Source organism: Oryctolagus cuniculus, chromosome 8 (assembly GCF_964237555.1).
Source record: "Oryctolagus cuniculus chromosome 8, mOryCun1.1, whole genome shotgun sequence".
Taxonomy (NCBI): domain Eukaryota; kingdom Metazoa; phylum Chordata; class Mammalia; order Lagomorpha; family Leporidae; genus Oryctolagus; species Oryctolagus cuniculus.
The window spans coordinates 97,071,047-97,098,713 of record NC_091439.1 but is presented as its reverse complement, the minus strand read 5'-3'; the positions used below and the strand labels follow the sequence as shown (position 1 = coordinate 97,098,713).

Sequence of the window (27,667 nt, the reverse complement as noted above, 5' to 3'; positions counted from 1 at the left end):
TGACCTGCATGGGAAAGGAGTAGGGAGAGAAAGGCACCAGCAAGTCACTAATAATGATTAGGTTTGATGTTGTTAAGAGTCATACTTTATGAAAAAAGACAGAATAAAAGAGTAACACCATAAATAGCAGAGGGCTTTTTATTTTATTTTAACTGACTAAAAAAATTAGGGCTCCTTTTTGTTAGGAAACCACAAAAGGTAAATTATGTGCAGAGATTACAGTCAATCCTCCATACAATTGCATGCTTGCTGTAAGGACAGATAACAAAACATGTGCCACACTGCCCCCTGCCCTTGAGGACTTCACATTATTATTGCTGCAAGAGAAGAAAAACAAATAACAAAAGAAAGACATGAAAAAAAAAATGTAAGTATTTGCAAGTTAAAAAATCACTTATAATTCCTGATGAATATTGAATTAAACTTGATGAGAGAAAATACACGTATAGTAAATTCATCAGTTTATTAGAGATGATGAGTGCCTTTAAGCAAATAGTTCCTCTTACTTTCTCTTAGTTTCCTGTTCTATAAATTGGAAGATTTGGTCTAGATGAATTTCTGCTATCCCTTCTGCACTCCAAAATCATGTGATGTCATGAAGTACACAGACTATCTCACATATAAATAAAAAAGTAGATGTGCATGAGTTGTCTCGCACATTCCAGTGAACAAAGTGCAACTTTAATTTATAGAATTAAAACTAATGTACTTGAAAGAATAAGGATGTATGTTTTCATATTACCAAATTATGAATTTTATTTTATGTAATTCTGAAGAACAAAGTAGGGACAATTACAAAAAATGATATATCAGAATTAGAGTATTAATAAAAATATTTTGGTTTTGTTTACTCCCCTTTTGTCTTCTTTCATAGATTAGTTAAATACATAAACAAATGAATGGAGAGTGTTTTACAGCATTGGTAAAGATGTTTGTATTTTTGTGTCTAAGAAAATGATTGGTTTATCATCCATCAAAAGAGAAGGATCTTGAAGCAGCAGATAAGACTACCCTGCCTTTATCTTCATGCTCCATTTCATGGTTACTTTTCTTTTAGAGTCCAGTCTTGGAGGTAATCCAGTCACGATAAGAGGTCACTCGTGTGTAGACACCTGGCTTATTCTTTTTCCCACAACCATCACCCCAGCTAACTATTCCAACAAGATGCCAAATATTTCTGGAGTCAGGGTAAGCTAGCGGTCCACCAGAATCATTCTAGAAGAAGAAGGGAAACAATGTTACTATTCTTGTCAAATAATTTCATTTTACCTCTCTTCTGGAGTTAACACTATCCCCTTGGCATTGAAACCAATCCACCCTCTTTGGGCTTAAAACTGCAGAATCCTTGAGTTTATTAAAAATCCACAAAGCTGCAAGCCAGAATATATTTTCTATAGCTGCCAGGTATTGCATTGACAACCCAGAACCACCCTTGACTACAGCAAAGATGACTCAGTGGTTGCAGTGGTTCTGAGCAGTGCACTGAGCTCCATGTCGTAGTCTCTGAGCAATGCTTGACCTCAGTCCATGCTCAACCTCCTGCTGCCTCCCTGGAGCAGGAGGTAGCTTTCTAGGTCTCTAAGCTTCTCCAAAAACACAACTCAGTTTCTCTTCAAAACTTCCAAGGATTATTCTTTGTGCGGATTCTTGTGTTGAAAACTCCATGAGGGCAGATATTATGCTCACCATGTCATCTCCAGCATCTGGTTGATGTCTGACACATAAATGGGAGTGATAATTTTAAGTGGAGTGAAATGTGAAGCTACCATATGGAAATCATTAGGAAATAAAAATATTTTAGGCTGATAAAAATGTCTATTTAGTTGGCACTTTGGGAGAAAATGATTGGATAACGTAGCTGGACATACCTGACAGGCGTCAGCTTCTCCAGACATGTAACCAGCACACAGCATTGTTTCAGTCACAAAGCCAGATAATGCATATGGGGCATTGCAAATTTTGTTGTCAATAATTTTCACAAATGCTTGTTGAAGTGTCTCTGGGAAAGCACCTAATGGCAATAAATGCTATGTTTTAGAGAACTCTTGGCCTTGCTTGTGGTAATAAAGAACAACTATAATATAAAGCATATTCTTTTAGGAGCAGGCCAGTCACAGGTTACATCAGTCTTTCAGGTTTTCATTATTGGCTGCCTTCCACATAAATGCAATTTCCCCACTCCCATTCCCAGGGATATTTTAGAAATTGAAAACAATGTGATTTCACACTTTTTGTCCTGCTACAGGGCTTGCTATTCAATATATTTACTGGTAGACTAATTGCATGCAGGGAGTGATTGATTGATTGATTAAATGATTATTCCCATTAAGCTATTATGTTTTTGCAGGAAAACTTACCAAACATATGAAGTGATCCCCATCCTGTAACTACGACACTGTCGTTGTCTGAGAGTTTCATTTTGGCTTCGGGAAGGCAGATCCTACGAACGTACTTTGTAAAAGAGACTCCTTCAGCAAGCTGCACAAGAGCAATATCATCATGGACCCCGGGACTGCTATAATTTTCATGCAAAATAATGTTTTGGACTTTCCGTGTCATATATGGCTTATTTACAATATTTCCAAAGTTGACAGTCCAATCCTGTGTGTTATTTTTCCTGGAGGACACAATGTAATGGAAATACTATCATTGTCTGCGTCACAACAGTGTCCTAGGTGGTCTTTTTCTTAGCATTTTGAAGCATAAGGTTCCCATACACTACAAAGCACTTACATTCTAGTCTTCAAAAACATCTTGATGTAGAGTTGGTACAAACATTGCAGTTGCTTAAAGACAGTGCTAAGAACCATTATGTTTGGCAGGTTTCTGCAAATCTTCCCAACTAGGGACAAGTTTCTCTGGCTAAGTCAACTCTAAACGTTTCTGAGAATTTGACTTGAGCAGGAATTAGATGAGCATCTTTGGTCCATTAAGTGATTAGAGTCCAGATTTAATCTTATTGCCGAGCACCTTAGGTTCTGGGAGCCTGTGGAAGACTCTGGGTACTTGGGTACTTAAAAAATTGCAGCTTGTTCTTGCTCAGTCCCATTATTCTGTTTATTGAGACAATGTATCTTGCTTTCTAATTTAGATTTCTTGATCAGTTTCTCCAGTTCCACACTGAGATTCTTTGTCAATTTAGAATAAAACATCTTGTTTATTCTCATGTCTCCCTCAAAATATAAGCTACTACGTTTTTTAAGATTCCCATAATTTCATGCCATCAGTGGCATACTTCAATCCACCCCCTATTCTAAAACCTCCCTGATTTCACATGTTAAAAAATTGTGATTTGTACACTTTATTTCCTTAGAGGCCACTCAGGCTTCCCCTTCTGAGATTTACATAAAAAGACCAGGAAGAATGCTAATGAATCTGTATGTTTAACAAGTTGCATAGGCAGACCATGGTTATCACCAGCTTTTTGAAAATCCCTTCTGGAAGACATCCTATGAAGATGCTTTGTAAAAGATACTTCTTCAGTAAATTTCTTGTTATTTAGAAATATCTGCAGCATAGGGCCTGTGTGGTGGTGCTGTGGTTTAAACTGCTGCCTATGGTGTCAGAATCCTACATGGGCCCTGGTTCAAGTACTGAGTGTTCCAGTTCTGATTCAGCTCCTTGCTAATGCACTGGGAAAAGCAGTGGAAGATGGCCCAAGTCCGGGGGCCCATGCATCCATCTGAGAGTCACAGACGAAGCTCCTGGTTCCTGGATTCAACCTGGTCCAGCCCCAGCCAACATGGCCATTTGGGGAATGTGTCAGCAGATGAAAGATCTTCCTCTCTCTGTCTTTCTGTCTTTCTCTCTCTCTCTCTCTCTCTCTCTCTGTAACTCTGCCTTTCAAATAAATAAATAAATCTTTTTTAAAAAATAAATATCTAAAACCAATATATTCAAAATGTTAATAATATTTTCTAGCATTTCCTTTTGTAAAATCTTCTCTACTTGAAATTGCTCTTTTATTTGATGTATACAGAATACAAACTGTGCTGTTCCATCTCCATACATCTGAAGAAGGCTGTGTTCCCACCAGTAGTGAATGTTACTCTATCATCCCTTTAATCAAATATATATTATAATCGCATTTTAGGGTCTAGATCAAATCTTCATACAGCAGTTGAATTTGCCATTTCCTTTTTAAAATTAATTGGTTTTAGAGGCAGTGCAAGAGAGAGAGAGAGCTCTCATCTATTAGTTCACTCCCCAAATGCCTGGAATGATGGGGGTTGGGCTGGCCAAATCCAGGAGCCAGGACTCAATGTAGGTCTTTCATGTGAGTGGCAAAAAACCAGTTAGGTTAGCCATCACCTGCCGCCCCCCAAGGTGTGCATTAGCAGGAAGCTGGAGTTGAGAGCCAGAGCTGGATTTTGAACTCGTGGTGTCTTAACCACTAGGCTAAATACCCATCCCACATACCATATTACTTGTTCAAGTTCCATAACATTATCTTTCCCAACATGTCCTCATACTTTCTATAGCTGACATTTTCATTTCTTCAACTAGCTTGTAAATTCCTAGAAGCAAAAAAAATCACCTAGAACTGGAGTCAGACATTCCTTTTCTATTATTTAATAGCTTGTGATACTGACATTAAATCTATCACCTTTCCTGAGCCTAGTTTCCTCCTCTTTCTATAGGTTAAGTTTTGCTTCCTATACAGAATTTTTATAATGAAGTGAAATGATTTCAATAAGGCACATGAGACCATGCCAAGGTAAATATTTGGAAAGTATGAACTGCTTTTATTCAATCCCCCCTTTTTCCTAAATTTAAAAGCTTTCTTACTCCTTCGATTGTAATTGTAAATTTTGTATGTGATTGTAAATTTCCTATGATCTTATGACTTTTCCCGTATTTAGGTTAATCCATATGGGCTAATCCAAACAAGCTTGCACCCAGCATCTTTCATACCATCAGACTTTTGAACTTACCTAGCAAAGCAGTGAGCTGCTGATAAGAGCCACCTGCTGCTGATCAGAGAGGCTCCACAGTTGTGGTGGCCTTTCCATTGCATGCTGGCCTGCCATGGCCAAGCCCCTGCCAGGGCATTCTTCCCATTCACAATTCGGTTGCCAGCTGTGATACTGCTGCTCAGTCGTCTCCCACAACCTGGAGAAAGGATTTATACACAGAGCAGGCATCTTCTATTCTGCTTTATAAAAATGTCATCTTAAAATATAACTTGAAAACCCACAGTGATTAATTCAGCTGTTTATTTCCTGTAATGCTCTGTGTTCATGGTTTCCCAACTCATCTTGGCTTTGGTGAATCTTATCCTAATCTTATCCTTTCTAGTCTCTTTAGCTATTGCCTTTTGGGATGCCTCTTTCTCAAAATTCTCATCTCTCCAAGGCTTTGTTTCATTAATGATTATTGCACAGTATATACAGTGGTGTCTACAGTTGCAATGTGGACAATAAATACTCCACAAATATCCACTGAGAGAACAGATGCATGGATGTACCTTGTGGGCAACACCATACTCTGAAAAACAGGGGTGAGGAATGTCCAGCTTGTAGGCCATATAAGACCAGTCAAATCATTCAATCTGGCCTTGCCAAGACAAAAACAGGTAGGACTTGAAATTCAATAAATCTATAGGAGGCTAATTTTTAAATAGATAACTTTGTATGTCCCATGAATGAAGTTATAAATCTAAATAGCCGTTGGCAGAAAAAGGATTCTCCCTCTTTTTTGCAGCCATCAACTGAGTGGCAGCAGCCAAAATGAAGTTTAGTCAGTTTGTGACTTCTGATCGAAGAAAGAACCAAAACCAGCATTTCAATGCCTCTTCCCATGGTCGCAGAAAGATTGTGCTATCCCCTCTTTCCAAAGAGCTGAGACTGAAGGTCAGCTTGCCATCCATGCCCATTTGTAAGGATGATGAAGTACAATGGTGTGAGAACATTGTAAAGGTCAGAAACTGCAAAGTAGACCAGGTTTATAAGAATAAATATGTCATCCACACTGAATAAATGCAGCAAGAAAAGGCCAATGGCACAACTGTCCTTGCTCACCCCAGCAAGCTGGTTGTCACTAGGCTAAAACAGGACAGAGACCACAAAATGATCCTTGCGTAAAAAGCCAAGTCATGTCATGTAGGAAAGGAGAAGGGCAAATACAAGGAAGAAGCAACTGAGAAGATACAAGAATAAAGTAATCTCATATGCACAACTTTCATTAAAAAGTGATGAAATTAAAAAAAAGTTGCTCCACCTGTTTTAAAAGATGCAGAGCTGTTTTTATGCTGCAATAAACATATTTGACTTATAGTGTAGGCTTGTATTTTGGTCCTATCCTAAGTTGTCCTTTTTGTTCCCTTTCATGGATTGAGTGGGATTTGGCTTTCCAAACTCTTTCAGATGTTCAAATTCTGAAGTCTTCTATTAAGCGTTGAAGGATTAGGAGTTGGAGACCTGATCAGATGGTGGTGGCTGGGAAGTGGGGTCATTGCCCCAGAAAGTGGTTCCTTTTCTTTTTAAGATGTATTGATTTATTTGAAAGTCAGAACTGCAGAGAGAGGTAGACGCCACAGTGCCAACCCCCAGAAAGTGGTTCTTAGTAGAGAGTTGGTTAATTAAGCCACAGGCAGCCTAGCAGCTCTGTTTGCTAGCTCACCATGTGAATGTTCCTTCATACTGATTCAGCTGTAGCCAGCCTCTGTCAGAGTAAGGAGGCCACTAGATATTGAGCTTTGAACCTCCAAATTGTAGCTGAAATAAACTTTTTTTCCCAAGGAAGTATTGTTGACTATTTCAGGGAAAGCAATGAGAAGCTGACTAATATATTCCTTAAACCTTTTCTTATTTTAGCTTGTTCACAATCATATTCTTCACTCATGATTTTAGAATCAATTTTCACTTCACTCTTTTGTACAATTTCCTATAAATATTTTCCTTTTTTTTTGACAAGCAGAGTTAGACAGTGAGAGAGAGAAAGATAGAGAGAAGGTCTTCCTTCCGTTGGTTCACCCCTCAAATGGCCCTATGGCCGGTGCCCTGCACTGATCCGAAGCCAGGAGCCAGGTACTTCCTCCTGGTCTTCCATACAGGTGCAGGGCCCAAGCATTTGGGCCATACTCCACGGCCTTCCTGGGCCAGAGCAAAGAGCTGGACTGGAAGAGGAGCAACCGGGACAGAATCCAGCACTCCAACTGGGACTAGAACCTGGAGTGCTGGCACCGCAGGTGGAGGATTAGCCTAGTGAGCCATGTCCATTCTCCTAAAAGCAATTTATACATTCAATGCAATACCAATCAAGATACCGAAGACATTCTTCTCAGATCTGGAAAAAATGATGCTAAAATTCATATGGATACACAGGAGACCTCTAATAGCTAAAGCAGTCTTGTACAACAAAAAGAAAGCCGGAGGCATCACAATCCAGATTTCAGGACATACTACAGGGCAGTTGTAATCAAAACAGCATGGTACTGGTACAGAAACAGATGGATAGACCAATGAAACAGAATTGAAACACCAGAAATCAACCCAAACATCTACAGCCAACTTATATTTGATCAAGGATCCAAAAAGAAACCCTGGAGTAAGTCAGTCTATTCAATAAATGGTGCTAGGAAAATTGGATTTCCACGTGCAGAAGCATGAAGCAAGACCCCTACCTTTCATCTTACACAAAAATCCACTCAACATGGATTAAAGACTTAAATCTATGACCCGACACCATCAAATTATTAGAGAACATTTGAGAAACCCTGCAAGATATAGGTACTGGCAAAGACTTCTTGGAAAAGACCCCAGAAGCACAGGCAGTCAAAGCCAAAATTAACATTTGGGATTGCATCAAATTGAGAAGTTTCTGTACTTCAAAAGATACAGCCAGGAAAGTAAGAGGCAACCGACAGAATGGGAAAATATATTTGCAAACCCTGCAACAGATAAAGGGTTGATAACTAAAATCTACAAAGAAATCAAGAAACTCCACAACATCAAAACAAAACCCACTTAAGAGATGGGCCAAGGACCTCAATAGACATTTTTGAAAAGAGTACATCCAAAGGGCCAACAGACACATGAAAAAATGTTCAGTATCACTAGCAATCAGGGAAATGCAAATCAAAACCACAATGAGGTTTCACCTCACCCCGGTGAGAATGGCTCACGTTCAGAAATTTACCAACAATAGATGCTGGAGAGGATGTGGGGAAAAAGGGACACTAACCCACTGTTGGTGGGAATGCAAACTGGTTAAACCACTGTGGAAGTCAGTCTGGAGGTTTCTCAGTAACCTGAAGATAACCCTACCATACAACCCAGCCATCCCACTCCTTGGAATTTACCCAAAGGAAATGAAATTGGCAAACAAAAAAGCTGTCTGCACATTAATGTTTATTGAAGCTCAATTCACAATAGCTAAGACCTGGAACCAACCCAAATGCCCATCAACAGTAGACTGGATAAAGAAATTATGGGACATGTACTTTATAGAATACTATACAGCAGTCAAAAACAATGAAACCCGGTCATTTGCAACAAGGTGGAGGAATCTGGAAAACATTATGCTGAGTGAAATAAGCCAGTCCCAAAGGGAAAAATATCATATGTTCTCCCTGATCAACAACAACTAACTGAGCACCAAAAGGGAAACCTGTTGACGTGAAATGGACACTATGAGAAACAGTGACTTGATCAGCTCTTGTCCTGACTGTTGATGTACAATGTAATACTTTATCCACTTTAGTATTTTTTTGTTCTAGTACTTTTGGTTGAACTCTGTGATTAACACACAATTATTCTTAGGTGTTTAAATTTTAACTGAAAAGTGATCCCTGTTAGGAATCTGGAAAACATTATGCTGAGTGAAATAGCCAGTCCCAAAGGGACAAATATCATATGTTCTCCCTGATCGGTGACAACTAACCAAGCACCAAAAAGGAAACCTGTTAAAGTGAAATGAACACTATGAGAAACGGTGACTTGATCAGCCCTTGCCCTGACTGTTGATGAACAACTTAATAAGTTATCCCTCTTAGTATTTTTTTTGTTTGTTCTACTTAATACTTTAGGTTGAATTCTGTAATCAATACACAGTTATTCTTAAGTGTTGAAACTTAACTGAAAATTGTTCGCTGTTAAATATAAGAGTGGGAATAAGAGATGGAAGAGATGTACAATTTGGGACATGCTCAAGCTGACTTGCCCCAAATGGTAGGGTTAGAAACATACCAGGGGATTCCTATTCAATCCCATCAAGGTGGCATGTACCAATGCCATCTCACTAGTCCAAGTGATCAACTTCAGTTCACAATTGATCACACTGATAGGTCTAAGTGTCAAAGGGATCACACAAACAAGACTAGTGCCTGGTAATACTAACTGATAGAATCAAAAAGGGAGAGAACGATCCATCATGGGAAGCGGGATACACAGCAGACTCATAGAATGGCAGATGTCCTAAATAGCACTCTGGCCTCAGAATCAGCCCCTAAGGCATTCGGATATGGCTAAGGAGCCCATGAGAGTATTTTAGGCATGGAAAGCCAAGACACTCTGGAAAAAAAAAAGAAGACCTAAATTAAAGATCTTTGCAAGTGAGATCCCAGTGGAAAGAATGGGGCCATCAAAGAAGGAGCTACCTTTCTCTGAATGGAGGAGAGCACTTCCACTCTGACTATGACCTTGTCAGAATAAGATCGAAGTCAGCGAACTCAAAAGACTTCCATAGCCTTGGAAACTCATGACTAGAGCCTTGGGAGATTACTGATGCCATAAACAAGAGTGTCAAATTGTTTAGTCAACAACAGGAGTCACTGTGCACTTACTCCTTATTAGGATCTCTGTCCTTAATGTGCTGTACATTGTGATTTAATGCTCTAACTAGTACTCAAACAGTATTTTTCACTTTGTGTTTCTATGTGGGTGCAAACTGTTGAAACCTTTACCTAATATATGCTAAACTGATCATCCGTATATAAAGAGAATTGAAAATGAATCTTGATGTGAATGGAAGGGGAGAGGGAGTGGGAAAGGGGAGGGTTGCGGGTGGGAGGGAAGTTATAGGGGGGAAAGCCATTGTAATCCATAAGCTGTACTTTGGAAATTTATATTCATTATACAAAAGTTTAAAAAAAGAATGAAATCCTATCCTTTACAACAAAATGATTGCAACTCCCACATAGTGCAGGGGCCCAAGCACTTGGGCCATCTCCTTCTGCTTTTCACCAAGTTATTATGCTTGGTGAAACAAGTCAGATCAAAAACATGAATATCGTATGTTTTCTCTGATTTGTTTTTGCTGATATAAAGGGTACAGAAAAGAAACAGGATCTGGCACTTTGGCACAGCAGGTTAAGCTGCTATCTGCAGTGCTGGCATCAAATATGGGTCTTGGTTCAAATACTGACTGCTGCACTTCCTATCCAGCTCCCTGCTAATGCACCTGGGAAAGCAGCAGGGGATGACCCAAGTGCCTGGGCCCCTGTACTCACATGGGAGACTAAGATGAAGATCCTGGTTCCTGGCTTATGCCTGGCCCAGCCCCAGCCACTGTGGCCATTTAGGGAGTGAACCAGTTGATGGAAGATCTCTTCTCTCTCTCTCTCTTTCTCTCCCCCTCCCTCTCTCTCTCTCTCTCTCTCTCTCTCTCTCTCTCTCTCAATGTGTGTGTGTTTGTGTGTGTGTGATTCTGATTTATAAATAAATAAATAAATAAATAAATCTTTTAAAAAAGCAAAAAGAAACAATGTATACCAAGCTAAACTGATACCTTGTTACTCAATTGCCATCTATCGCCCTCATCTATAGCCCTGTGGAACAGTGATCTATCTACCTTTTACTTGCAGAACTCTTTGTTTAGAAGAACACTGAGGCTATGGTTACAAACTAAATGGGAAGTATGTTATTGCAAAAAATTAAAAGAAAAAAAAGGAAAGAAAGGAAGGAGGAGGGAGGGGAAGAAGAGAGAGGAAAGTCTTGTATTTTGGAATTGTATCTATGAAATTCATGAAATCTTTACATATTAATAAATTTTACAATGTAATATAAAAGAAAAAATTCTGTGGATTTCCATGATGTATTTCAAAAAAACTTTAGAAAATATTATGTAGAAATATTTGTGAATATATTAACTCTATAATAAAGTTTATTAACTTACAGTTGTTGACAAGCATTTCAGAATTAGCCTTGCTGATTTCTGAAAGTAAAAACAAAACAAAAATTGTAAAACTGATAAATAACACCAACCAGTTGATTTCAACCCCAGGACACAAATGCAAACTTTTCCGATCTAATTATGCCCAACATTTAACCATTCATGTATTGATTATCAGCTCTTCTAAACTAATTTGAACATTGCTCCTCATCTCTACCAGGTAATATTGGAAAATGAAAGTTAAATGCAAAGATTTCAGTATTATGATAGTTGTAGTAAAATAGTCAATGAGGTAAAAAGTAGATTTCTTATAAATATACAGATTTTTGATATTCTGGCAATTCTACTGACTGAGGCATATATATTTTAAGAAAAAAATCAGTTAAAATTTTATTTCATTGGACCCTTCCTACTATTTATTTATTTATTTATTTTGACAGGCAGAGTGGACAGTGAGAGAGAGAGACAGAGAGAAAGGTCTTCCTTTGCCGTTGGTTCACCCTCCAGTGGCCACCACGGCCAGCGCGCTGCAATCGGCGCACCGTGCTGATCCGATGGCAGGAGCCAGGTACTTCTCCTGGTCTCCCATGGGGTGCAGGGCCCAAGCACTTGGGCCATCCTCCACTGCACTCCCTGGCCACAGCAGAGAGCTGGCCTGGAAGAGGGACAACCGGGACAGAATCCGGCACCCCGACCGGGACTAGAACCCGGTGTGCCGGCGCCACAGGCGGAGGATTAGCCTAGTGAGCCACGGTGCCGGCTCTTTCCTACTTTTTAAAATATTCTCCTTACTTAGACTGAATTAGGAAACTTTCAAAATGTAACTTTGCAGCTTCTTTCCTATTGGAAAGAGACTTTAAAGAATAAAAGAAGAGAACTATAGGAAGAACCGCAGGAAAGCACTGATGTTAATCCCTGGGACATGGAGGAGCAGAAATCCCAGCCCTCTATCCCAACAGCTACCCACAAAAGGATTTCACTGCTCCCTGGAGAACCTCTACCTCAGACTCACTTCTCACAGTGTCCCATTGGTCACAGGGTTTGTGCTCTGAGGCAGAGGAGCTGTAACTGGTGGCTTGGAAGCCTTTTGAACCTTCAAGGACACTGAGAGCAACTATTAGACCAGAAAGGCCATAAACTAGGGGCACTGAAACCACATGTTTTTCCCCTACAGGCTGTTTAACAATCCAGGTGAGACTTTCAAGACCTTTGTAGAACTTTCCAGATATTTATAAAAGTCATTTGCTATACAGGGATGAAAATCTATCATTGTCTTCCATTGTTTTCTAGAGAATTATTCCAAACAATTTTTTAAGTAACATTGCTCTAATTTCTTCACAAGAATTGTTTAAAGCTCCCATTACCAGCATTGCTTTAGCCCTGCAATTCCTTAGTGAATGACCAAGAAAACCCTGAATGTGCCATCTCTCATAGGTCCTGACAGGACAAGAGAGTAGGAAGGAAAGATGATTTGGTCAGAAGCTTTCAGCCACTTTCCCATCCCTAACAGCTAACCTTTCTAAAGGTTGTCCTTTAGATGCCCACGATTTAACCTTATCCCTATCACTTGTCAAACAATGATGTTATGGCGCTGCCCCTTCCACCACCAACCCATTGCTAGGAGTGTCAGAGTTCAGGAAACATATTTAACCCCAAAATTGCAGAACTCATAGTTCCTTTATTTCTAGCACTTTTAAGAATACTTCAGAAACCTGAGTAATAGACCACAATGAAAAGAAACGAAGTACCCATAAGTCCAATGGAAGCAGGAACTGCATTCCAGGATGCCACGTTGCCTCTCAACATCTGATGTAAGATGGCCAGGATTTCAGTCCTCATGCTACCCCTCTTTGCTGGAGGAAACTTGAAGGTCAGACGTAACTGTACACTGGAGCCATTGGTGTTGGGCCTAAAATAATAGATGTATTCAAATGTGGTACTTCTTGAAGTTTTAGATGTTGTGTGATCATATCAAAGTTCCCACATTTTAATTATAAATCTTTACAGATGATAAAGAACATCTCTAACACAGACATACAGTATAAACACAAAACGCAGCATATGTAAATTGTAAAAGTCCCTAAAAATCTTCTAGCTAGTTCAGAGGTACTGTACATTGAAAAAGATATGGGATCATAAACTAGGAATTAGAATGAGTCAAATACATATGAGCAGCTAAATACCTTCCAAGATTTTATTATAATACAATAGAAACCAGTGTTCTCATAAGAATTTTTTTCTAATAATTGAATTTTAGAGAAAAATGAATGAGAAAATAAAGGCAAGGCAGGGAAGCACTCAAAAGACAAGTTCCAGCATATATTCAGGGGCCAGTCTGCAACTTATTCCTGTACTTTCTTACATATAACAATCGAGATGTATTATACCTTACATATAACCAATAGATCTACAAGGAGAAAGCTCAGAAAATAACTCTAAGTTGTGAAGTCTGGGTTATCTATATATTCAGTACATTCTTTTGATTGTTCAGTGAAGGAAGTCAAATCATTTTGGAAGACTATCAAAGTGAAATTCATATTAATCAGAATTTGTAAAAGCCTCACAATTCCATTTTCAAGTAATTATGATCAAGTAAAGGGTCTTTCAAGGTTTCTGCTTGTCTATAAGTAAGAAGGTTGGTTGATTGGTCAACTGAATTTTTTGTTTGTTTTGCTCAAGGGTTCCCAGCGTAGACACTGGCAGTTACCACCAGATTGCAAGTGGTTTCTCCCTTTCTCCCTTTCCCCATGCTCCATCCTCTCCATCCCGCATCCTTTCCTACCAAGATTATCCTCAAATACCCCTCAAAGGCAGGTTTACGCCGACGTTTCTCAAAAGGTTCATCCCTACAATGGCAGGGATGGTAATCACAGAAAAGCCCATGAATGATTACTTTAGGGTATGTGTAACCCATGTTGTGATTGGAGAAGAGTCGGCCAGGGGGTGGTTACTAAAACAATGAGGTTGGGCTTCCTTGTTTTCTGTGGAGTCACAGCTATCTTTCTTCATGGAACCATTTAGGACTGACCACCACTAACCTTATAATTCCCCTGCAAGTAGACAAGAAATTATAGATTTGTATACAGCCGTTCTTTCCCTGAACAGAGATTTGCTAAATAGTATAATAACACTTAGAGTAGAGCTCATTCTTTGTTTCTCTGTCACTCTCTCACATCAGTCTTCCTCCCCTTCCTTCCTTCCTTCTTCCTTCCCTCCCTCCTTTCTTTCTCTCCTTTATTCCTTCCGTTTCACCCTCCTTCCCTCTCTCTCTCTCCAGCTTCTCCTTCCCTCCCACCCCTCTTCCCTCATCCTCATCTCTTTTTCTTTCTTTCTTTTCTTTCTTTCTCTCTACCTTTATCTATTTGTCTGTTTCATGTTGCTGTTATGAAAAAGGCGGGCTGTGTCACATATATATTCCCTCTTTTCATAACATTTTGTATTAATTTGTACTTACAGAAGTTTGATGACCTGAGAGTCGACATATTCTTTATATATACTAGAATTTTGAAATGCATCTGACATCTGCCAAGAGAAAATAGAGTCCCATGTATACTTCAGCCAAATTTATAATGACACTAATAAAATAGATCTCTGATTTACCTTAGTCTCAATATCTTTGCTCAGATTTGTACTGGCTTGTGAAGCTACATTTTCACAGGTATCATTGTATGTGGCTCCAGAAATATGAAAAACACCTTCATAATAGTGTAGCTTTCCTGTGAAATAAAGAAATATTTAAAGAATTTTAAAACAAGAAGGGAGTGCAAGTCCATGTGTATCTCTTTTTTAAATGAACATGCAACCTGGCTTTTAAACCAGCCCTAGAGACAGACAGCAGAGGAATGATTATCTGCTTGGGAACTACCCAGCTTTTATTCAGTGACTTGTTCTAAGCCTTGCCTTCATGTGACAAAGGACATAACTCTCCTGCTAAGTCTGAATACACCCTAAGCATGTTCTTCAAAACAGCGATGACTGCAGCCACCAAATCCACTGGAGTGTGCACCAGGAAAAATGTCCACTCTTCATGTCTAATCTAAACTCTTAGACTAGTGATTAACCAATTGACTTTTCTCAGCAGCTCTGATGTAAGAAGCCTTACAAGCACATGTTTCACTCTGGATGATTCACACTCTCATGTACTCTTTCTTTACCCCATTGCCCCATACTTTCCATTTCTGAAAGCCATTCCTTGAGTACTTCACACTGGCCTTGCACCTATATACAACATTAGGTAGGTGGTGATTGATACTCATCATGAGCTCACATCCTCATTTATTTCTTGTCTCCAAATAACTACTTCACCTAATACACCTAACCACTCTAATTTGAAATGGGACAAGCCTAAAAGGTTGTTCTTCTAAGTCATAAATGTACTTTTAAAAATAGGAGCTAATATGAAATAGTACCTTTTTGGGTTAAAAATTAATCATGTACATATTTTGAGGGCAATTGAATTTCTGGTCCACCTTAAAAATAGTCCGGAAGGAGTTTGAATAACAAGTACAAAATCAGAGTTAGATTTACAGAATAAGTCCCTAGTGTTATATAGCACATTGAGGTGGCTATAGTTCACTATAACCTATTATATACTTTATGAGTAAATAAGAGAAAGGAACTCCAAGGTTCCAAATATAAAATAATGTCAAAGAAGCAGAAATGTTGATTACCCTGACTTTATCAGTGCACATTGGAAGCATGTATCGAACTCTCCCACTCCAGCCTATAAATATATATATTAACTGTTAACAAAAATTGAAATAAAATATACCACTAAACTCTAACACACTGAAAAATATAATCTCCTGAGATGAAATCATTGGTAGACTTGGAAGTCTGAAATAATTCCAATATAAAATAAAAATCAGTTTCCCATTTTCCTCTGTTTTATCTGATCACAGCCATTGCATAAAAAGTCAAGTGCAGCCGGTGCTGCGGCTCATTAGACTAATCCTCCGCCTTGTGGCGCCGGCACACCAGGTTCTAGTCCCGGTCGGGGAGCCAGATTCTTTCCCGGTTGCCCCTCTTCCAGGCCAGCTCTCTGCTGTGGCCAGGGAGTGCAGTGGAGGATGGCCCAGGTCCTTGGGCCCTGCACCCCATGGGAGACCAGGATAAGTACCTGGCTCCTGTCATCGGATCAGCGCGGTGTGCCGGCCGCAGCACGCTGGCTGTGGTGGCCATTGGAGGGTGAACCAATGGCAAAGGAAGACCTTTCTCTATGTCTCTCTCTCTCTCACTGTCCACTCTGCCTGTCAAAAAAAAAAAAAAAGAGTCGAGTGCCTGGTTCTGTCTAAGAAGTTACCCAAGGTCACTGAAAAGAATGATGCATATAATGTCTAGCGATTAGTCTGAGCCTTGCCACACTCAGGTTATGCCACCTTGGCTTATCACTTCAACCTTCTGGGATTTTTTTTTTCTTTATCACTAAGACTAAATTATAAAAGACAATCTACAAGATGCACTTTTTCCTAGTATTGTATAATTATAATCTGTGAAGCATGTCACTGAAGGAACTAGAGTAAACAATCGTAATCTGTTATTTTTGTTTTGTATCCAGAATGCTGAACCTGGGCATTTGCAAGTAGTAGATTAATTTGTATATATATGTGTATATATATATATCTTGATGTTTATATTTATGATTCTAGTTATAACATTACAGTGAAATTACATTGATTCAGTGTCATTCTAAAATAAATTTTCCTGGTAGCCATGTTGTGTCCCAGCAGAGTAATCTATAGCTTACAACATTGGCATCCCATATCAGAGTGTCAATTCCAATCCTGGCTGCTCCACTTCTGATCCAGCTTCCTGCTAAGGCACACGGGAGATTGTGGATGATGACCCAAGGGTATGGGCCTCTGTCATTCCTGTGCGAGATCTGGATGGAGTTCTGGGCTCATAGCTTCAGCATGGTACAATCCTGGATGTTGAGGCTATTTGGGGAGTAAAGCAGTGGGTGGAAAATCTCCATCTCTCCTTCTTTCTCTCTCTCTGTCACTCTGCCTTTCAAACATATAAATAAGTCTGTTTAAAAATTCAATTAATTTTTCTTGATAAATAAATAGTTTAAATATTTAAATAGTTAGGTGCCCTAGCGTTGGGTGCATATACATTTATTATAGTCATCTGTTCCTGTTGAATTGATACCTTAAGCACTTCATGATCCACTTTTTTGACTCTTTTAACAGTTTTTATGTTAAAGTCTATTTTTCTAATATTAGGATGGCTAATTTTTTTTAATCTTCTTTGCTTTCCATTAGCATGGGATATCTTTTTCCATCCTTTCATGTTCAGTCTGCATGTAACTTTGTGGCTGAGGTGTGTTTCTTGTAGGCAGCAAATAGACAGGTCTTGCTTTTTTAATCCATTCAGCAAGTCTGTATCTTTTAATTGGAAAATTTAGACCAAGACCATTTACATTCAAGGTTATTACAGATAAGTAACGATTTGTTATAACCATGTTTCCATAAATATTCCAATTGTTTGCTTTGAATTTCCTCTGTACTTTTACTAGGAGATTTTCTGACTTCACATACTTTCATAAAAATGACTATTATTCTGTTTTTTATGGAAGGATAGACAAATAATGATAAATTCTTTCAATTTCTGCTTGTTTTAGAAGGTCTTTGTGGCCAGCGCCACGGCTCAACAGGCTAATCCTCCTCCTGCGGCGCCGGCACACCGGGTTCTAGTCCTGGTTGGGGCACTGGATTCTGTCCCAGTTGCCCCTCTTCCAGGCCAGCTCTCAGCTGTGGCCTGGGAGTGCAGTGGAGGATGGCCCAAGTGCTTGGGCCCTGCACCCCATGGGAGACCAGGAGAAGCACCTGGCTCCTGGCTTTGGATCAGCGCGGTGCGCCGGCCGCAGCGGCCATTGGAAGGTGAACCAACGGCAAAAAGGAGGACCTTTCTCTCTGTCTCTCTCTCTCTCACTGACCACTCTGCCTGTCAAAAAAAAAAAAAAAGTCTTTGTTTATAAATGAGAGCTTTGTTAGATACATTATTCTGGTTTGACAGTATCTTTCTTTTGGGACTTAATGTAATGTGGCATTTCTCTCCTGCATATTTTAGAATCTTTATGTTTTACTGTTGAAAGTTTGACTGTAATGTGTTATGAGGATTTTTTCTGATCATGTCTACTAAGAGTTCTGTGTGCTTCTTGTACTTGGATGTTCCTTTAGGGAAGTTTTCTGCTACTATTTCTATCAACAGGGCTTCTACTCCATTCTCTTCCCACACCTTCAGGAACTCCTAAGACACATATGATGGGTCATTTGATAGGATAGTATCCCATCAATCTTAAATACTACTTTCAGGTTTTTTAAAAATTTTTTCTTATTTTTTTGGTCTATTTCCAAAGACTTGTCTTCTAGATCAGGTATTCTTTCTTCTGCCACACCAAGTCTGTTGTTGAGGCTTTTCACTTTATTTTCTATTTATCATATTTAATTTTCCATTTCTGAAAATTCAGTTTGATTTCAGTATCTCAATCTCTCAGCAAAATTTTTATCCATATCATGTATGGATTCCTGTATCTCATGAATTTGTTTCTCTGTGCTTCTGAGTAATTTTATGATCATTATTTTTAATTCATCTTCAGGTGTCTCATCAATCTCTTCATCTTCACATTCTAATATTGAAGTGTTATATTTCTTTAGAGGAGCCAACTTGCCTTCCTGGTTCTTGTTTCTTCTATTTCTTTGTATATATTTAGGCAGTTATGGAAACACTTGTTGGTTTTCTCCTCTGATGGGCTTTTTTAAAATATTTGTTTTATTTATTTGAAAGACAGAGTTACAGGGAGAGGTAGAGACAGAGAGAGATCTCCCATCCTCTGGTTCACTCCCTAAATGGCTGCAACAGCTGGAGCTGAGCTGATTCAAAGCCAAGATTCAGGAGCTTCTTCCAGGTCTCCCACAGGGGTGCAGGGACCCAAGGACTTGGGCCATCCTCCATTGCCTTCCCAAGCACATTAGCAGGGAGCTGGATTAGAAGTGGAGCAGCCAGGACTCAAATCGTTGCCCATATGGGATGCTGACACCACAGGTCTGGACTTTAACCCACTGCTCCACAACAATGGGTTTTATCTTTGAATTATGCTTCTGTGGCTTAGAGCAGTATCTACTCCTTCAGTGGATATTCAGAGGGAAGGGCTTGCTCTCAGAAGCTGGCATCTCCCTCTAGCTCCCTCTAGCTCATGGGAGTCACTGGTGCTGTCCCCACTCTGCTGTGCTTCTGCACTTTCCACACTGCTACATGGCATCCCTCTTCTTTCAGTATAATTTGCACTGCAAACTTCTCTGTAACCCTCCCATACGAATGCACTTCATCTGCTTGTCTTCTCCTCTGCTCTTCCTCTGGTCAAAACCCGCACATCTTTTCCCTATTCAGCCATCAGGAAATCTCTAGACTACTGTTTTCCTTTACCATATTGATAAGATTTATTCACAAGGGAGTGATTTTGAAGACTCAGGGTACTGTCCTTAAGGAAATTATGTGAGCAATTTTATTTTTTAATCTGTAGAAGAAAGGTAGAACAGAAAGATCCAGAGAGTAAAGAATTCATGGGTAGATAAGGCAGATAAGAGACTGTGAGCATCTATTACCTTTTGAAGGAAGTCACTAAAGAGTTGGGTTGAAACAGAGGTGAAGAACCCAAGTTGAAAGAAAAGTGAAATTACCACTGAATCAGAGAACATTGATCTCTGCTGTGTAATTTTATAGACTAACAGATCTCGGAGGAATGAAACTCAGAAAAACAATGACAAAGTAGAATAATACACTTTAAGATATTGATATCTGAATTGTTCAGCTGTGTCACTTAAAAACTTAGAACTATTGGTTGAACTCTGTAATTAACACACAATTATACTTAGGTGTTTAAATTTAACTGAAAAGTGATCATTGTTAAATATAAGAGTGGGAATAAGAGAGGGAAGAGATGTACAATTTGGGACATGCTCAAGCTGACTTGCCCCAAATGGTGGAGTTAGAAATGTGCCAGGGGATTGCAATACAATCCCATCAAGGTGGCATGTACCAATGCCATCTCACTAGTCCAAGTGATCAATTTCTGTTCACAATTGATCACACTGATAGGTCTAAGGGTCAAAGGGATCACACAAATAAGACTAGTGTCTGCTAATACCAACTGATAGAATAAAAAAGGGAGAGAATGATCCAACATGGGAAGTGGGATACACAGCAGACTCATAGAATGGCAGATGTCCTAAATAGCACTCTGGCCTCAGAATCAGCCCTTAAGGCATGCGGATCTGGCTGAAAAGCCCACGAGAGTATTTCAGGCATGGAAAGCCAAGACACTCTGGCAAAAAAAAAAAAAAAAAAACAAAACAAAAAAAAAAAACACAAAACAAAAAAAAAAAAAACCAACTAAATGAAAGATCTCTGCAAGTGAGATCCCAGTGGAAAGAACGGGGCCATCAAAGAAGGAGATACCTTTCTCTGAACGGAGGAGAGAACTTCCAATTTGACTATGACCCTATCTGAATTAGATTGAAGTCGGCGAACTCAAAAGACTTCCATAGCCTTGGCAACTCATGACTAGAGCCTAGGGAGATTACTGACTCCATAAACAAGAGTGTCAAATTGTTAAGTCAACAACAGGAGTCACTGTGTACTTATTCCTCATGTGGGATCTGTCCTTAATGTGTTGTCCAATGTGAATTAATGCTATAACTAATACTGAAACAGTATTTTACACTTTGTGTTTCTATGTGGGTGCAAACTGATGAAATATTTACTTAATATACACTAAATCAATCTGCTGTATATAAAGATAATTGAAAATAAATCTTTTTTTAATTTTTTTTAATTTTTGACAAGCAGAGTGGTCAGTGAGAGAGAGAGACAGAGAGAAAGGTCTTTCTTTTTGCCGTTGGTTCACCCTTCAGTGGCCGCTGCGGCCGGCACACTTCGGCCGGCGCATTGCGCTGATCCGAAGCCAGGAGCCAGGTGCTTTTCCCGGTCTCCCATGCAAGTGTAGGGCCCAAGGACTTGGGCCATCCTCCACTGCACTCCCAGGCCACAGCAGAGAGCTGGCCTGGAAGAGGGGCAACCGGGAAAGAATCCGGCGCCCTGACCGGGACTAGAACTTGGTGTGCTGGTGCTGCAAGGTGGATGATTAGCCTATTGAGCCACGGCACCGGCCGAAATTGAATCTTGATGTGAATGGAATGGGAGAGGGAGCGGGAGATGGGAGGGGTGCGAGTGGGAGGGAAGTTATGGGTGGGGTGAAGCCAATGTAATCCATAAACTGTACTTTGGAAATTTATATTTACTAAATAAAAAAAGACAAAAAACCCTTAGAATATCAAGTAAGTCACTTGACTTTTCTGAACCTCTTTTTACTGTTTGTGAAAATAGGACAGTAGTAAAACCTGCCCTCCTTAACTCAGAGGGTTATTGTGAGGAACAAATGGAATAATGAATGTCAAATTTCTTTAAAAAAAATAAAAAAATTAGGTTATACAGCAATTTAGCCATTTTGTGACACTCAGCATCTACTATTAGAAGAGTTACTAATTACTCATTGCTATTCAACATATGAGATATAAATAACCAAGAGCAGAATTGATCTCAAAGGAGTAGGGATAGCTACACTTTGAGCTATATTTACTAAAGACTGTAATAACTCAAGTGACAGGTTTACACAACTGCATAAACCCCTTTATTAACAATGAATATGGGCATATTTGTATTGAGCATCTCTGTCTTGCCCATCCTGCCGTTAGTGACATAACTTATAAGAAGACATCTAATTCAAATTACAGGGAATTAAAGGATTTCTAAGAACATATTTATGCTATTGCTGCCAATTTTTTAAATTAAAAGGATCTCTATTAGTATGAGTGAAAATTGAATATAGTCCATACTGACCAACTGCCAGGAAATGAACGAGGAGACCAATAGTGATTCCCAAGCTTGCAACCACTCCAAGAAAAATGAGGATTACCATCCATATTGGCCATGATCTCTGTGGTACTATTCTGGGCCTATGAAAAGGGAAAAAGTGGTTCAAATCAGATGATACACATTCTAGATCTATCTGTGTGTCTTCTTCAAGTCACATTACATGATTTATAGCTTATCATGAATCTCTAATGTTAGTTTAAAATATAGATGTCTTCTTCAAGTCACATAACATGATTTATAGCTTATCATGAATCTCTAATGTTAGTTTAAAATATAGATGCATCAAAGACCTCAAAGAGGTAGACCCTAATGCTCATTCACTTAACAAATCCTATGTAAGCAGCATGTCAAGTGATATATCAGAGAGCAAAATGGACATGATTTCTGTCCTCATGTTGTTGAGGAGAAATTGATTAAAAAAAAAAAAACTAAAACAGGTTACAAAACATTGGGTGTGGTTGCATTGTGTTTTTGCAAACCATAGCCATGTCATTACATGGACATGTGAAGATTTATAAACACAATTAAACACATAATATAACAATACTTATAGGTTTAATAAATGTGTAAGGAAGTGTCATGATGTCAACTACAGTAATCCCTGTTTTATGAGATTATGGATAGGTTTTTTTCCACTTTTTGTTCATTTTTTTACTTAATTATACAATTAAATTTTTGTTTAACAAGTGCAGATTATTGGTGTAATATAAATCAATGAGTAAAGTTGTTTCATCATCACAACCAATTAGTTAAAAAAGAATCAGAAAATATGGTGTCTGTGTGGTGACTCCATGCTTCTTGCCCCCACCGTGCTCCTCCTCTCATAATGAATCCACAGCAACAACCTGGCATAATATAGAGTAGTTTAGGTTATAGCTAGGTTTATGGACAGTTACCTTATTCCATTTAAGGCTTGGACACTAATCATTCTTCATACTTTGAAAGACAGTATGTCACGTATTTGCCCATCAGAGGAGGGACAAACATTTCTGATTTCAAACTTCATAACAACCTCAGTTATTTCCTGAAACTCTATATTCTACAAATCCTAGATAACTCTTATAAGACAAAAAAGCTTGTAATCACGGGAAGTATTTAGAAGATTAGCTATTTCCAACGAATATGTGAATGTTTTCATTCTCATCTCTTCCAAGATAAATTGATTTTTAAGTAAGTTCTTTTTTTTCCCTGAAGTGTTACCTTATACCAAAACTGCAACTCCACCCACTCTTATTTCCTCTTTATTCTATCTTCTAGTCTTAATCCTAACTCTTCCTTGTACCTCATTGTCTGTTTTGATGATTTGTTAATTAGGGTTTCCCAGAACCAATGTCATTTGTCAAAGCTCTTCAGTGACACTCCCTATTTCAGACACAAGCTATGTATGCTGTCATCCTGTAATACTATTGTTTAATTTCACCCTCAGAGCAAAAATTCTATTCAGGCATAATACTGCCTACACAATATTTGTAACTCCAGTTAATGTTTGCTAAAGTATGTCTTTTAATAAGTACAAAAAGTGCACATGTGAGAGTAAGCACTCATATTTGTTGGGGTTATCCAATTAACTTAGTCTGGTAGCTTAGGCTTTATGAGACATGCTGTAGCCTAAATAGTGACTCTACAGCTTAGAAGAAGTTCTCTGAAAACCATTTTTGGATGCTCTGGAAGGTTTTAAAGAACACTTATTGTTGCAATAGTTCTAATGTAACCTTTTCCCTCTATGAGGCTTTCTTTTTATTAAAAGTAATATATATAACATCAGATTAATGTATGATTAATCCAACCCTTCTAGTAAATGTGATGCATTGACCTTAGGAATTTATTATTTGTGAATAATAGTTGATTTTATAAAATGATATTCTAAGTATCAAAAAAGATGTATTCATGAGATAATATACTCTTCATTTACCAAATAAATTTTTGGTAATTTTTTTTATAATAGGAACTTACATTCTAGGATGAATCCCTCATTTTAAAGAGAATAGATTAAAAATGGATCTCCAATAGATTTATCATCCATATATTTAATGAAACTATAATTGCCTGACTTTTGGACTGGATCTACATCACATAATGCACATTACTATTCTGGTGCAACAAACCATTTGCCATAATGAGCTTGCAGTAATGATATTGATTAAACTTATGGAAATTCATTATTCACAATATTAAAATATCAGTCTCACTATAGTTCTCTCCACTGAGTCCACGCCAGGTATAATTTTTTAATTTAGATTTCCTTATGACCACATTCTGTTATTTCTTTAACTGTTAACTACAAGGCACACATAAATGCATTTTCCCTTATTGTAATGTGATTTTTCATTTGAAATAGTTGCACCTGGGTTCTTTTATGTAATAAAATGTTACATTAAGATTATGGTGCAAAATTACCTGAAATTTATAATTTTTTGTAGAAGACTTTAAATCATTAGGGTAAGAGTTGTGAAGAGAGATTAGAGAAACCTAACAGTCAAAAGGATTTGAATGGCCTCCACTTCTGCTTTTTCCTTGGAAAAAAAGACAGCCTACAGATGGAAACCCACTTGAAAACCTGTTCATAAAGGTATTTCATTTCCTAAAGTTTCAAAGTCATATATGAGTAAATTTCTATTCTTTGCAAATAACCAAATGTTGCTGATTCTGATTCTTTTTTCCTAACTTTCTGAAAATTTCCAGAGACCTCAGGAAATATGATTTTTGACCTAAGTTACAGGAAGCAACCAATTAACAAAAACAGTAAAATTTAGGAGATACTCTATCAACCCATTAGGTTTTGCAGAGTTTTCTTCCAAATGAATCCCACTTACCTGTACATGATGTACAGTTTGCTGTGGCAGTAACAAGGATAATAGTGGTGGTGGTGGTAATGGTGATGGTGGTGGTGGCGATGCTGGTGATGATAATGGTGATAGAAATCAAAATGTCCCGGTGTAGTTGATGATTTGTGTATTATATCCAAGGTTGGTTGGTTGGTTTTTAAGGGTTGGGTGAGATTTAAAGAACAAATGAGAAGAAACTTGTCTGACTAGTGTTAATAACCGTCACATTTCAATAGTTTCAAGATAGGAGTCATCCAGGGAATGACAAATATCTTTGACTTGGCTCTTCAAAAAAAATATAACCCAGTTTGAATTGGCCACCTAAGAGTTACACCCAAGAAACAGCTTTAATCATAACTCATGGTTTAACCAATTCCATATACTGGTTTTTCTTCCTCAGTTAAAACTAGCTGTATGCATTTAGTTTTTTATATAATTTTTCATTTAAATTTAATTACTTTTTGACAGATTTATAGATACAGTTCTAAGAATGTATTGATATTCTCTTCCCCCTCTCCACACTTTGTTGCTCCTTTTCTTTTTTTAATTTTTGAGACAGAATATTTTAAAATACATTACAGTAAAAAGGTCTAACGCTTCGCTGAAAAAGAAGTTAAGTAAAAAGCAAAAAGATCCTGGTTTAGTGGAAATATGGACAATATATATAAACAATATAATATACAAATGTATATTATATATAATATAAACAATAATTGAATGGAAAAATGACCATTTTACCCATATACAATAAATTTTTTTTTAACTTTTATTTAATGAATATACGTTTCCAAAGTACGAATAATGGATTACTATGGCTTCCCCCCCATACCGTCCCTCCCACCCACAACCCTCCCCTTTCCCACTCCCTCTCCCCTTCCATTCACATCAAGATTCATTTTCGATTATCTTAATATACAGAAGATCAGCTTAGTATACATTAAGTATGGATTTCAACAGTTTGCTCCCACACAGAAACATAAAGTGAAAAATAATAGATGATTTTTTTTAATGATGATGAAATCAGATCAGACCTATTGTCATGTTTAATCCCAGTGAGAGTCAAGTTGGGAGTTGATAGTTTCTTTTCTTTTCTTTTCTTTTTTTTTTTTTTTTTTTTTTTTACAGAGGATCAGTTTAGTATGCATTAAGTAAAGATTTCAACAGTTTGCACCCCCATAGAAACACAAAGTGAAATATATTATTTGAGTACTCGTTATAGCATTAAATCTCAATGCACAGCACATTAAGGACAGAGATCCTAAATGAGGAGTAAGTGCACAGTGACTCCTGTTGTTGACTTTACCAATTGACACTCCTGTCTATGGCATCAGTAATCTCCCTATGCTCCAGTCATGAGTTTCCAAGGCTATGGAAGCCCCTTGAGTTCTCCAGGGGACTCCAATTTAATCCCATCAAGGTGGCATGTACCAATGCCATCTCACTAGTCCAAGTGATCAATTTCAGTTCGCAATTGATCATAATGAAAGGACTAAGAGTCAAAGGGAGCACATAAGCAAGTCTAGTACCTGCTAACACTAACCGATAGAATAAATAAAGGGGAGAGTGATCCAACATGGGAAGTGAGATACTCAGCAGACTCATAGAATGGCAGATGCCCTAAATAGCACTCTGGCCTCAGAATCAGCCCTAAAGGCATTCAGATCTGGCTGAAAAGCCCATGAGAGTATTTCAGGCATGGAAAGCCAAGACACTCTGGCAAAAGATCTCTGTGAGTGAGATCTCAGTGGAAAGAACAGGTCTTCAAAGAAGGAGGTACCTTTCTCTGAAGGGAGGAGAGAACCTCCACTTTGACTATGACCATATACAATAAATTTTAAAGTAATTGTAGATCACTAAAACTATAGTAGTATAACATTCTTAACCACTGGTTTGACAAAGTTACAAAACAAAGTTTTACAAAACTATATTTGTAGCAATACTGATACACTAAAATATTTCTTTTTCTTTCTTTCTTTTTTGTTTGTTGTTTAAATTTTAGTTCCTTCATATAAGGGAGAACATGCAGTATTTATCTTTCTGGGTCTGGCTTGTTTCACTCAAAATAATGTTCTCTAGTTGTGTCCATTTTGCTTCAAATGGAAGAATTTAATTCTTTTTATAGCTGAATAATATTCTATTATATAAAGATACCACATTTTTTTTTATCCATTCATCTGATGATGGACACCTTGATTGGTTCCAGATTTTGGCTGTTGTGAACAGTGCTGCTATAAAAATGGTGTAGGTATCTCACTGACACATTGTGCTCCAGTCTTTTTTGAATATACCCAGTAGTAGGATTGCTAGAACATATGGCAAATCTATTTCAAGTTTTGAAAGAAATCTCCACAGTGTTTTCCACAGTCACTGCACTAATTTACAGTCCCATCAGTAGTGTGTAAGTTTTCCCTGTTCTCCATATCCTTGCAAACGTTTGTTATTCTCCATGTTTGGATTTTAGTTATTCTGACAGGGATGAGGTAACATTTCATGGTGGTTTTGATCTACATTTTCTGATGTCTAGTGATGTTGAGCACATTTTCATATACTTATTGGCCATTTGTAATTCTTCTTTTGAGAACTATCTATTGAAGTCCTTTGCCCGTTTCTCAACTGGATGGGTTGTGTTTTTTTTTTTTTATTGTTGAGGTTTTTTTTAAGATGCTGATATATTCAGGATATTAATCTTTTGTCAGATGGGTGGTTTGAAAATATATTTTCCATTCATTTTGATGTCTCTTCACTCTATTCATTGTTTCCTTTGCAAAAGGAAAAGGTTCTAAGTTTGATATGGC

The 27,667-nt window shown here is 38.1% G+C and overlaps 1 protein-coding gene and 1 pseudogene across 1 annotated transcript; one reads left to right on the top strand and one right to left on the bottom strand.

Annotated features, from left to right (window-relative positions):
- Positions 1-156: 156 nt before the first annotated feature.
- Positions 157-25,041, bottom strand: LOC100355142 (transmembrane protease serine 11B-like). The gene is made up of 10 exons (XM_051819326.2): positions 24,861-25,041; positions 22,012-22,127; positions 14,713-14,828; positions 14,567-14,634; positions 12,861-13,021; positions 11,116-11,154; positions 4,935-5,112; positions 2,358-2,617; positions 1,869-2,011; positions 157-1,215 (listed from the first exon to the last, which is right to left on the bottom strand). The coding sequence occupies exons 1-10, from the start codon at positions 24,866-24,868 to the stop codon at positions 1,054-1,056; spliced, it is 1,251 nt and encodes a 416-aa protein (XP_051675286.1). The 5' UTR covers positions 24,869-25,041; the 3' UTR covers positions 157-1,053.
- On the top strand, positions 5,730-6,158 carry LOC100343741 (ribosomal protein uL24-like pseudogene; annotated as a pseudogene).
- Positions 25,042-27,667: the final 2,626 nt, after the last annotated feature.

Excerpts from the sequence above, each read along its gene's own strand:
- LOC100355142 (XM_051819326.2), bottom strand. Across the intron at positions 2,618-4,934 it reads GCAGCTCACTGCTTTGCTAG|GAAAAATAACACACAGGATT; the intron begins GTAAGTTCAAAA and ends TGTGTCCTCCAG. Across the intron at positions 1,216-1,868 it reads GAGAAGCTGACGCCTGTCAG|AATGATTCTGGTGGACCGCT; the intron begins GTATGTCCAGCT and ends TTCTTCTTCTAG.